We start from the raw sequence: 11820 nt of genomic DNA, 5'->3' as shown, positions 1-11820 counted from the left end.
CAATGAAATAGAGAAGGGGCGCGGTCAGAATCCCGGCGCAACTTTCGGCTGCGACGTTTCGCTCGGTTGCTAGGATACGAAAAGGTGGGGAAACGCCGCCCGCAACATACACGAAGGGCATTTCGGGGCGCTCCGGGCACGTTCTAAATAGCCTCCCCGCCAGATAGCGGCACATGGCAGGAGCCGCGCGGGTCCCAAAGGAACCATTGGACCCAGTAAGCCAGAACAAGATCTTCTGCGAGACGGTCCGGAAGGAGCTACGATGCCAGCGCCTGCAGACGGAATACGCGATGAACCCCCTGATGACGGGTACGGGGGTACCGGGGGGAGGGGAGAGACTTCTCCCCTTCTCATGGGCAGACGGAGCTTCCCAGTTAGGTCTAAGGGAGTCCCCTGGCTCTTGACTCCAGCTCTAGTTTCCCCCCTTTCCACGGGTGCTAATTGTCATACGTTTGTAGAAAGTCAAGTAAACTTGCTGCAAACTAAAATAAAAAACCCCAACCACCACCAGAGGGGTTTGTGGCACTTTAAAGAGTGTGATCCACAGGTTTCTGACCCACACACACATCTGTGTAAAGGAGGGAAAGTGGTAGGTTGGAAACAAGTAGCAAAGGAATGCAAAAGCAGTACTGTATTGGCAGTTGAATTAGAGCTTAAATGTATGCAGACCGACCCTCACAGCAGCAGCAATTTGTGTTATCACATAAAGTGCACTTTAAATGCCCAAGCAGAAATATGAGCTGCAATATGAGCGGGTAGATCTCCATAGGATCAGGGGCGTTTAGAGGTGCAATAACTAAAGGGGAGGGGCTGTAGCTCAGTGCTTGCAGGTCTCAGGTTCAATCCCCAGCATCTCTAGGTGAGGCTGGGAGAAAATCCCGCCTGAAATCCTGGGGAGCTGTTGCCAGCTGGTGTGGACCATACTGTGTTACATGGACTTGGTATAAGGCAGCTTCCTATATTCCTAAACCACATTCTCAGTGCCAAAGTGAATTCAGGAGGGATTCATAGAATAGAGCCATTTCTTGGAAACATATTTGCAGTTTTCTGTGTACCTGGATTTGCAATCCTAAAATTCAGTCAAGAAGACTTACGAAGAGCTGTTTCATAAACACATCAAAAAAGCTTGTTAAAATATCCTTTTGCCTCCACATACTAAGGATATGTTCACATTACTGCTTACTCCCCATCCAGGGCACCCACTGCTTTTTGAAGCTGCATTCACACGATGTTAGCCACAATCCATACTGATCTTGACAAATACTATTGTTTGATGCATTTCCTAGCCCCCCCAAAAAAAATTAGCTTTAATCTAGCTGGAAAACTGGATGGGGAGTAAACAGCAATGTGAACATTTGAGACAGCTATCTCACATGCCCAGATGAGCACACTTATACAGATGACGGCTTCATGAATAGGAGTTGGATGGTGGGGATTGCAGGGGCAAGAAATTGAAAAGATGTCACATGTGGGAAGACAACCCTGCCCTTTCTCTGATGCGAACACCACTGTGCAAATGCAGCTTGAAACACAGCAGCAGGGGCAATGGCCTTGCTGCATTTTAAGCTACTAACGTAAACATACCCTAACAGGCCTACCCCTCTGGAAACTGACATATTACACAAATCTCTCTAATAGTTTTGATCCCAGGTGCCAGTGTTTTCCTCTAAAATGATGCAATGGCTTTGTAGTGTCTCCCATGCCTATCTGTGGGACCCCCAAAAGTTATGCAACAGTTGTCCCCCAAATATCCTTGTGGTTCTTTGAAAACCTGCATTTAAGAAAAAGGCCTAAATTCCTGCCAAAGACGGGTGGTGTGGGGAAAAAATGATAAATTTCTAAGCTTTGTTAGTTTTCCTCTGCCCTTGCTTAAGGTTATCTAGTGATTAATTTGCCTTATTTTGCTTTTACCTTTAGTTTACACCATAACTCGAAAGCCTACCTCTTGGCATGATAACTTAGAGGAACCTGCAGATGGTAAGCACATGCTTTTAAACAGTTACATTTAAGTTAGTGAAACAGAGGAGTCATTTATGAAATGTTTTCCAGCATGAATCAAAGAAGGCAAAGTATGTAGCACCATACTGAAGTCTAAACGTCAAACTTCACTCTCTTTCTCCCTCTGTAACCCAAAAAGCATTATACTATACAATCTGCAGTGGAATGTGGCAAGAGACAGCTGATAGCTCCAATTTTTTCTATTTCTTGTTTTTTTGGGATCAATCTTTTATTGGATCAATTCCTTTCCATGTATGTTGGAGCGCTGAAACTTTCAAGTTAAGAAAAAAGTCACTGCCATTATGTTGTTTTTTCTTAATAATGATATATTTTTGCAAATAAATATTTAAAAGCACAAGCTTCAATATTCAAAGCAACAAACCCCAACTTACCTAGCCACACAGTGATACTATCAAATTTGACTTCCAACTTAATATTATTTCATTAAAAGTAACATCTAGATTAGTTCCCATTTCATCTTTTTAATTCTTTACCTTTCTAAGGGTTCTGAGAGACCTAAAAGCTGCTTGTTATGTTGAAATGCCTTTATCCAGGATATTGGTTTCAGGATGGACACTGGTTTGTGGCCTTTTTGTAACGAATTCTTGCCAGCAAATACTGTTGTAATATAGTTAAGCCTTTCGGGACAACAATGAAGTTACCTTAAGGCCAGTGACAGCTAACCTTTTGGGAAGGGTAAAATGTAGAGCAGCCAAGAGGATATGTCTTTGGGAATTGAGGTTTTCTGCAACCTCTATTAAATTATACAAAATACTGTAGTCATCCCATTTTACCAGAACAATGCAGGCCTCCTGTTTGCCTTAGAGAAGATGTGAACTTCACTGAAAATCTTTTCCAAGCTTCATTCTCCTGTCATGCATCTACAGAGCGAGAGCATGGCAGCATAGGCATCAGCATGCAGTTGCTATACTCTGTGCAGAAGAGCAGTGCCTGGAAATCTAGAATTAGGGCCAGGGTACAAGACTTACTGGAAATATTAGGAAACAAGATGGTAAGCAAATGCCACTTTCGTTACATAGGCCCAAGTGAAAATGAGAGAAACAAGACAAAGCCATAACACAAGCTAAGAGTGTGTTCTTCAGAAGGATTTAGTACCTGCTATCCCAGCCTTCACAAAGTTCATGCCCTCCAGCTGTTTTGAATGACAACTCTTCATCAGCTCCAACTAGGACAGTTGTACTGGCTGGGGCTGATGGAAGTTGTGGTCCCAAGCATCTAGAGGGCACCAGGTTGCCGAAGGGTGGGCTATCCTATTCTATGACCTTGTCATTAAATACAAAGAAAATTCAATTGCATTTTTACTAGGTTTGCCAGTGTTTTTAGATATTTGACACACACAGAACGAAAGATACCAACTTTTTTTGCAATGCTGCTCACAGAACAGGCAAAGCAGCTGTCCTTCCTCATTCACAGCAGGAACCAAAAGCATGTTCAACTCCTCTAACATTTTTTGAGGGGGTAGGTGGTGGGAAAGATGGAGGGCACAGGGAGAAGGGGACGACCGAGGACGAGATGGTTGGATAGTGTTCTCGAGGCTACCAGCATGAGTTTGAGCAGACTGCGGGAGGCAGTGGAAGACAGAAGTGCCTGGCGTGCTCTGGTCCATGGGGTCACGAAGAGTCGGACACGACTAAATGACTGAACAACAACAGGTGGTGGGTATTATTGGTATATGATTAATTTTGTTGTATCGTTTTGTTGTTGTTTGATGCAAGCCAACTTGAGAGAATTGACCATGAAAGGCAGTATATGCATTGTGAAATGAATGAAGTATGTAAAAACTTCAGGTGCAAGCTAATAAGTTATGTGAGCAGAACAAACATTGAAATCGATACTGTATAAGCATTTAACAGAGCACTGTAGCATCATCACATCTAAAAATTTCAGTGCAATTTAAATGCCTTGCACCCAGTCTACACTAAGCAAGTCTCATTGCCAATGCTTTAACCCTAATAGCTAAGTTCCTGAAACTAATTCATCATGCCGCACTTGAACCAAACAAGAAATACACAGAACCACAAACAGAAAGCCAAGAAATCGGCTGGTTTTCCTCACCTTTGGTAAGTGGGTTTTTAAGGAGCTTCTGGGGAAGTGTATGTAGTTGTCTGGCATTTTAAGAATCCAGACTTTACAGGAAAATAATTTTAAGCTGTTATAGCTATGGATAAAGCTTTGAAAGTTTGTAGGGAGTACCTGGTTGGCTATCAGAATCTAGACATTTCACCAAATGGGGAGATAGTTTGGGGAAAATATTCAAATCCTAGCTCCTCCCTTATGCCAAATGTTCTTATACTATAGTAATATTCTCCTTCACAGATCAGTGTAAACCGGAATGACAACAGGCTATACTTCCCAAGTCGGAGCACTGAAATCACCAGATATATGGCTGCTATGTGGCGCCTGAAGGGGATGACAAAAGATAAGCGATAAAGGAACACAGCATTGCAGGACTTTAAGGGAAGGACTGTAGACATAAATTTAGGCTTCCAGACTTCCATCTTTTAATTATTGCAAAGCATAAGACAGAGGCCTGACACAGGGTGCAAGGCAGTGGGTATAGGAAAGTCCTGTGTTATGTGAACATTTAGTATTACAATAAACCTGACCTGAAACTGCCTGCTATTTCTGCTACCGTATTCATTTTGTGCAAGTCATCAGTTTTTATAGTGGGTGGATAGGACAATCTGTTTCTCAACCAGAAGTTGTGGTATGAGCAGCAACAGTAGTTCATGTGATTATTTGCTGGTAGACCACCATCTTCTGCTGTTGAATGGAAGAGGACCCAATGCCCTTAGCAAAGAAAGTCATAAAGTGGCAGAAATACAAAAGCTGTTGCTTAGTACTTTGCATGCACCACTGCTGGGTGACAAGGAGGAGCACACATGCTGGTGTTATGTATGAGGTACCAAAAAAAGTGAAGGATTTAGTGAGACCCAATGCAAACCAGAAAGGATCTCTCCCAACCTGACACGGATGATCAAGCTATCAAGACTTTTTAATTCACCATCTTGCACAAGGAGGATCAAGAAAGACCAAATCAGTATGAAATATAGGCAACCAGAAGCACCTGCTTGTTATTTATGTACGAGAAGTCGTACGCCCAGTGTCAGGCAGCACCACTTGCTGACTCTGAATGGCAATCTGAACGGCTATGTTGTCCAGCTCAGCATCACTTCACGCCAACGTCCCGTAGGGAGTCACACTTCACGAAGAAGGAAAGGTCACCCATTTTACTCGTTATCGGGAACGGTTCTTCATCCTCTGCCTCACCTTCTTGCCAGGCCTCTTCTAAAATGAGATACAAGTTGAATGTTATCATTTTACTACCTTAGCTATACTGTACAAGGGAAAGGGTGATGGCAGGGGGGAGAGGGGGAGCTGTGTACCACAATGGGCTGGTTCACCTGTAATGGCAAGCCAAGCCTTGTGGGTTGCTTTTCTGGGTCCAGGCAGGGCAGAGTGACTGAACAGTCCTGCTTGTTGCTCATTCACAGAACACCATGGTTTACTTGTGACTGTGGCTTAATGTGAGGTGTGAACCAGCTCAGCGAATGCTCCACTAGCAGCCAGATTACAGCAAGATTTTCCCAGTTGGCAGCTGTTAGCTAATTTTTATTTATGCCAGCAGAAGACACCCTGATAAATTTTAATCATTTAATTTATGCACTTATAAATTTAATGAATTTATACCCTGCCTTACAAAGTTCACTTAAAAAAAAGATAGCAATATATAAAGCAATGTAAGTAAAACTCAAACACACACCCTCAATATAATAAACAGCAGCCATAAATAAATACTAAGAGCCCACTCTAAACCATAAGAAGTGCAGCCTGATTAAAATCCCTCCAAATTATATGAATGCATTGGTAATTTATTATAAGCCACTTCTGTTTATTAACATGAATTGTCTAAATAAAAACAATTCATGGCAGGTACTCACATTGGCACCCTTTTTCCCTGCTTTCCCAGGACCCTTGTGGTGGGCCACACTAGCACGGAAGTTGGACGTATCATTGTGACTTTCTCGAGTGTTCCATTTTGACCCTTTCTTCTTGCCACCAAAACCAAACTTCTGATTCTTGTAGCGTCGTTTGGCACTTGGTCTGAAAGAAAAACAAGCAGCTAATTATGGCTGGGTACTTAGCCATCTCTCTCCCCAAAAACTGGCCGGCTCCTCAGCACACATTTTTATCTTTCTCTCCCTGCCCTCAAAAGGAATTATTCCAACTGCAGTACACCGTTATTTTAAGCAGCACCCCACACCCCATCCTGACACTTCACAACCTGATTCCCACTTTGCCAGACACCTAATGGCAAAGACTACTCATTCAGCAACAAACAGAAACACTGGAAGCCAGTAGTTAGTTTGCTTTTTCTGTGCACCCAAACAGCAACAGTTCTAAGGCTGTAGGTCTCAGTCAGTTCAGTCTTACTAGGCTAGTTTAGCTGTAGCGATCAAGCACTCTGAGGGCATTAGTCTTAGGTGTTAGGTATGAAAGAAGTTAAATTTTTATCTTGGGCTCCAATGCTGTCGGGTGTGATGGCAGTGAGATCAACTTGGGATCCAACTGGCCAGCTCAGCCCCTCCCCACCTCCAAAAAACCCTTTTGGAGAATTTCAGTGACTGTCACCAGCAGGGACCTCACTGACAACACTTCTGCACATGCATTTGCAAATGAAAGGGGCAGTGCCACATCAGTGGAATGACAAGCCACTCAGTTGCCATCAGCTAGCAGGAGGCTGCTTTAGCTGAGAGAGCTGGGCAGAGGGACACCTTTGGCCAATCCAACCCCATCGCTGCCGCCTAGCTCCCCCTCCAGTGCTCTGCTAATGGATCAACTTTTGTTATTAGAAGGACTTAGAACTTAAACACGAAACAAAACAAAACTGATCCAATAAAAGACTTACTCATGGTAAAGCAAAAGAAATGCAAGTTTTAGTAGACATCCCTGCACTTCACAGGCCTTACCCTTTATTTTTATGCTGGCCTCCAGCCCCTGCCTTCTTTCCCTGAGTTGCTGGTGCTTTTTCACCTTCCAAGAAGTCCAGCTTGTCCGAAAGACCTGAATAAAAGACAGAATAAATGAGCTGCATGCAAAGCCAGAAATTCCAGGACAAACACTGCAGGAAGGCTTGCTTTATCACCCAAAAGGGTATACCTATGCACAGGAATATTGTGCAGCATTTAGACCATGGGTAGGCAAACTAAGGCCCGGGGGCCGGATCCAGCCCAATCGCCTTCTAAATCCGGCCCGTGGACGGTCCGGGAATCAGCATATTTTTACAGGAGTAGAATGTGTCCTTTTATTTAAAATGCATCTCTGGGTTATTAGTGGGGCATAGGAATTTGTTCTTTTTTTTCCCTTCAAAATATAGTCCGGCCTCCCACAAGGTCTGAGGGACAGTGGACCGGCCCCCTGCCAAAAAAGTTTGCTGACCCCTGATTTAGACTCTCAAGTACTAGATTATAATTTCTATATTTTCTATGCAGCAGTGGCTGGAGGTATCAACAAGCTTTCCCACAAACCAAGTTCTTGCAACATGGACTACACATAAGCCTTTCTTTAGGTATTCTACTTGCATGCAAACGCAACACAGGGACAGCAGGGCTCTGAATCATGCAGGGAGCTTCCACAACCCAGGAAGCTCTCTGCTTCAGAAGTGTGCCCTCCCAAGTTGTGGAGGGACTGTGATGGAGCTGAGCATACTTAGCCCCTCTTTCATGTTGCTTTTACATGCAAGTTGAATGCCTGAAGAGGGCTACAGTTTTCTACTGCTGTAGTAAGGGTTGGGGGGGGGGGAGTAGTGAAGAATAAAGTGGGAGTGGAGTGCCTCACCTTTCTGGTATTTCTTGATTGCATTCAGCATTGTGGATTTCTCCTTCTGCCTCTTCTGCAGCACCTCAGTTTGGACCTACCAACAAGAAATAAAAAGTGAGCCTTTCCTTCCACAGTACCCCAGTCCTTTCCAAAATGCTCCCCTTTTTTGCACACACATGTATCCTTCCCACACCCCAGGAGTCCTGTTCATGACATTTCTAGATACTTTTGCCAAAGGATTCCAACGCTGGGACTGCCAATCAAAACAATGGGTGTGTCTTTCCCACTTCCTCCATTCCAAGGGGGCTTCTATGTTTTTGTCACCATTTTTCTCACCTTTTTGCCGTATTTTCTCAGGGCACGGAGCTGTTTGGCTCTTTCAGACTTTTCCATTGCTTCTTGTTTACTCTTCAGCTTATGCCGAATCTAATTGAGAGAAAGCAACCGAAGTACTTTTTATGCAGATGAAGGCAGGTTCCCTGAATTTGTGACTATGAAAATCTGCTTGTTTGTGGCAATGATGCTCTTTTTAATTTCAGAAATGAAAACCAAAGCAGCTTAGAGTGTGCTGCACTCCTAAACGTGAATTTTGACAATTGCTTCAACTGTTTAGGACTACTCAGACTCTATAACTGTTGGGCATAAGTTGCTGTCTTTCTTCAGCAAGATCACACAAGACAAGAAAAAGCATCATGCCAGAAACTCATAACCCACCATTATTTCTTGGATACATAATGACCAAAGGGAGAGGCAAGAGCAAACACACAAATTCACTATTAATGCCTCAAAATGCAGCCATGGCCTTAGATGCATCATTTTGTTAATACAGAAAAAAATGACAGTTCTTTAAAGAGCTTGATGAGGATGTATTGCTGCCAAAGAATTGCTGCAGAATCCAAGGCTAATTCTTTATTCTGAAGGCCCAAGACAATATGCAGCAGGGATGGGAACCTCTGACCCAAAGGCTTAACTAGGCCTGGCACAGGTCCCAACTGAGTCTGCAAGACCTGTTTCCCTAAACTACACACATTTGCCCCATACCCAATGTTGTATGTGACAGCAGCATTATGTTCCACACAAAATCAATCTTCATTATAGTCCCTCTTTCTTAAGAGTTCAGTACAAACCGAAAATGCCCACAAGCAAGCTTTTTATGGCCTTTTATTAACAAATTTTTAATTAACAATGATCTGTAGCATTATGCACTGAGAAGAACTTTGCTAAAGCTCTTTTTCTCCATTTGCTGATGCACTACGATCAGGCACCATCAAAATACCAGACCCAATGTGCCACATTTTTGTATATGGCCAGCAACTGTTAACATATCTATTATAGCAGCCAGATGAGAAAAGAAGAGGAACCATGCACCTTACCTTCTGCATCTGCTGATCAGATTTTGCCATCTCTGCAAAATAGTCATCAGGCCGCCTAGTAGGGATTTTGAACTTATGCAGCCGAGGCAAAGCTTCTAAAACAGATGCTTGGGCTTGACGATAGCTGGGAACACAGGATAATGTATTAAGATGTTATATGCAAGCAGCCATTGGACCATTAGTAAATTGTTACTTCTTCCATTGGACAATAAAAAACTCTTGAACTACTAACATATTGTTCCATTGTGCATATGGCTGAAAAAAGCTAAAAGCTCAACACACCAGGCTGATAAGCAGCAGCTCTACTTCCTATACACAGACTTACAAGCTCATCTCTCTCTTGAAGTCATCCTCGGGGTCAACATCATCTTTGTCAAGTGTTTGACTAGAAGCTGCATTTGTGGCACTTGTTTCCAAATGAGAGGTAACATCAAGCCTTTCAATCCAGGCCAGGTGTTTCTGGAATTCAGACAAGCACTGCTTCAATCCATCCTAGAAAACAGCATATTAATTGTGCATTAAATGCAACCCAAAATCTTCTACATGATAACATGCCAACCAATGCAGAACTAGGAATCTCTCCTCCCCAAACAGACCATGTCCTGATACTCCCACCCCAAAAAGATGCATTGTCTTCTGCTCTCTATCAAATCAGATGCCAGAGGTTTTTGAGCCTCAAACTCCTCCTAGTGCTTCAGTCTTAACAATGACAACACAAACAGAGGCCAATACAGAATTTATCCTATAAATTTGAAAGAAACTGAATAGCTTGAGGGTTTTTATCAGCCTGCAGAACACGGTACCACTCTTATTTTGATAGAGTGTAGTCAAATAAGTGTCAACTTTTTTTCTTGCCCCACCTCCAACATGTCTTGATGGTCCAAATGAGTAAAGCATCAAGTTACCATGTAAGTGGTGGATGATGCCCAATCTAAAAGGTGAGACTCATCAAGCATGCAGATAAATAAGCCCAAGCCATTCCAAAAATTGAAGAGGACTGTAGATGCCAGGAATTCAGTTTAAAGGTTCAGTTCAGCAGACAGACTGAACTGAGTGGCTGAACAATTTTATTCTGGCTAAATGGTATGCCCATCCAAAAGAAGCTCAATCTGCCCACACAAATTAATCCCACAAAGCTCATGATCATACAGCACTCACCACATTGTTGAAAGCTTTTGGCTGTCCCTCTAGCACAACGTTTAGGCCTGGCTTGATTGAACCTTTAGAAAATGCGTCTTGGAGCTATATGGAAGAAAAGTGATAAAATCAGCAGCATCCCAGAATGCTGAAACAGAAGGATGTTAGCTCACCCACCCCAAACCCTTAATAATAGAAACATTGGAAAAAGTAAGAAACCAAGCACACAGGAGCATAAGTGAGAGGAAACCTAAAATGAAGCGCTCAAATTGCAAGTGATTAGACAAAGCAGCTTTCTACCTGCCCTATGTAAGCATGTTTGCTTTCGATGCTGAATTGACACTGTACTGCGACGTGATACTGTGAACAAGCATTGATGGCTAGGAGTGTGAGTCGGTAAGCTACTAACTCAAATTTCACTCTAGTCATAAACCAACTAGGCAAGCTGCTATTCTTTCCACCTCGGCTGCTTACTTACAATATGAACAATAATATAGGGCTATTACTTAAAACACCAAAAAATGTATGTGATGTATAATGAACCCATGAAATGGGTTGTGGAAGCTCCCTGCACAATTCACTATGGAGAGACGTTCAGTGTTGCCTGGTGTTACACCATCACATGAGCAGCTCTAGCTAACATGGATTAGCCCTGTTGTCCCTGTGTTGCTTCTACATGCAAGTAAAGATATTGATATAGGGAAATGCCCTATATAAATTGTAATTTTTAAGGTATTGCTATTATATAAATATAGTCCTGTCTACAACCTTTGTAAGAAATGAAGTGTAGCCCTCCACGGCAGGCTACAGAGAAATGAGCTAAACATCACCAGCCATAACGAACATCCTGCCCACACTCCAGCGCAGCATGATCACAGCACTAAACTTACCTCTCGGTCAGTGACAAGAGACTCTTCCGAATCCGATGACGAGAAGCCTTCCTCCATCTCTACGTGAGGCATTGCACACTGTGCTTTGGGGTGCCTCGAAACCACCGAGCTACACGAAGAACGGGGGGGGGGCAGAGAAAGCACGCTCCACCTTCAATTTCTCCACTGGAGAGATTGGTATTGCTTCCCCCGCTTCCCCGCGACCAGGCTGGTAAAAGACGGGGAAACGGCATACATTTAAATTCCAGGAATGCTTCACCTGTTGAACTTCCACCTGCCGCCCCCAACACATTCCTAACGATGCATTAAGCCGAACCTGGGGCTTCTTCCCTCCCTAGAAACCGCCTCGCGTTTTATAATCCTGCTCGGAAGGAGCCCCCGCTGTATTCAATAGGGATTACTCCCACGTAAACCGTACATACTACTATAGACTTGGTCTTACCACGAGTCCTCGTCTGGAGGCCCCTTCCACGACTCCGGCCAGACGCTGGTTCAGAAACCACGCGGAACGGCACAAAGCTACTTCCGGTTTCCGTGTATTTCCTCTTCCGGTTAGAGTTCCCCACCTCCCCCGCCCGCTC

At 43.5% G+C, this 11820-nt stretch overlaps 2 protein-coding genes across 3 annotated transcripts; one reads left to right on the top strand and one right to left on the bottom strand.

Annotated features, from left to right (window-relative positions):
- The first annotated feature begins 27 nt into the window (after nt 1–27).
- Nucleotides 28–4634, top strand: CFAP144 (cilia and flagella associated protein 144). Its single transcript, XM_028733819.2, has 4 exons — nt 28–309; nt 1918–1977; nt 3976–4079; nt 4336–4634. The coding sequence occupies exons 1-4, from the start codon at nt 174–176 to the stop codon at nt 4447–4449; spliced, it is 414 nt and encodes a 137-aa protein (XP_028589652.1). The 5' UTR covers nt 28–173; the 3' UTR covers nt 4450–4634.
- Nucleotides 4635–4996: 362 nt separating this feature from the next.
- On the bottom strand, nt 4997–11802 carry EBNA1BP2 (EBNA1 binding protein 2). Of its 2 annotated transcripts, none has more exons than XM_028733812.2 (10): nt 11682–11802; nt 11240–11447; nt 10371–10454; nt 9538–9704; nt 9213–9336; nt 8176–8265; nt 7858–7933; nt 6990–7083; nt 5961–6123; nt 4997–5307 (listed from the first exon to the last, which is right to left on the bottom strand). In XM_028733812.2, the coding sequence occupies exons 2-10, from the start codon at nt 11309–11311 to the stop codon at nt 5257–5259; spliced, it is 921 nt and encodes a 306-aa protein (XP_028589645.2). In that variant the 5' UTR covers nt 11312–11447; nt 11682–11802; the 3' UTR covers nt 4997–5256. The 2 variants fall into 2 exon arrangements, with proteins under 2 accessions (XP_028589645.2, XP_028589646.2); XM_028733813.2 differs by having other exon boundaries at nt 11240–11348; nt 11682–11768.
- Between the last annotated feature and the right edge of the window lie 18 nt (nt 11803–11820).

This window comes from Podarcis muralis, chromosome 5 (genome assembly GCF_964188315.1).
Source record: "Podarcis muralis chromosome 5, rPodMur119.hap1.1, whole genome shotgun sequence".
In the NCBI taxonomy this organism is placed as follows: Eukaryota; Metazoa; Chordata; class Lepidosauria; order Squamata; family Lacertidae; genus Podarcis; species Podarcis muralis.
Note: the sequence above shows the minus strand (reverse complement) of the source record. Positions and strands in the feature narration are given on the sequence as shown.

Bases quoted from the DNA above. Each gene is read 5' to 3' on its own strand.
- CFAP144 (XM_028733819.2), top strand. From the start codon at position 174: ATGGCAGGAGCCGCGCGGGTCCCAAAGGAACCATTGGACCCAGTAAGC. The intron at 310-1,917 runs GTACGGGGGTAC...TTTTACCTTTAG, and splicing joins GATGAACCCCCTGATGACGG to TTTACACCATAACTCGAAAG. The intron at 4,080-4,335 runs GTAAGTGGGTTT...TCTCCTTCACAG, and splicing joins GCTGGTTTTCCTCACCTTTG to ATCAGTGTAAACCGGAATGA.
- EBNA1BP2 (XM_028733812.2), bottom strand. From the start codon at position 11,311: ATGCCTCACGTAGAGATGGAGGAAGGCTTCTCGTCATCGGATTCGGAA. The intron at 9,705-10,370 runs GTGAGTGCTGTA...GCTGTTTTCTAG, and splicing joins CAAAAGCTTTCAACAATGTG to GATGGATTGAAGCAGTGCTT. The intron at 9,337-9,537 runs GTAAGTCTGTGT...CTGTGTTCCCAG, and splicing joins TTCAAGAGAGAGATGAGCTT to CTATCGTCAAGCCCAAGCAT.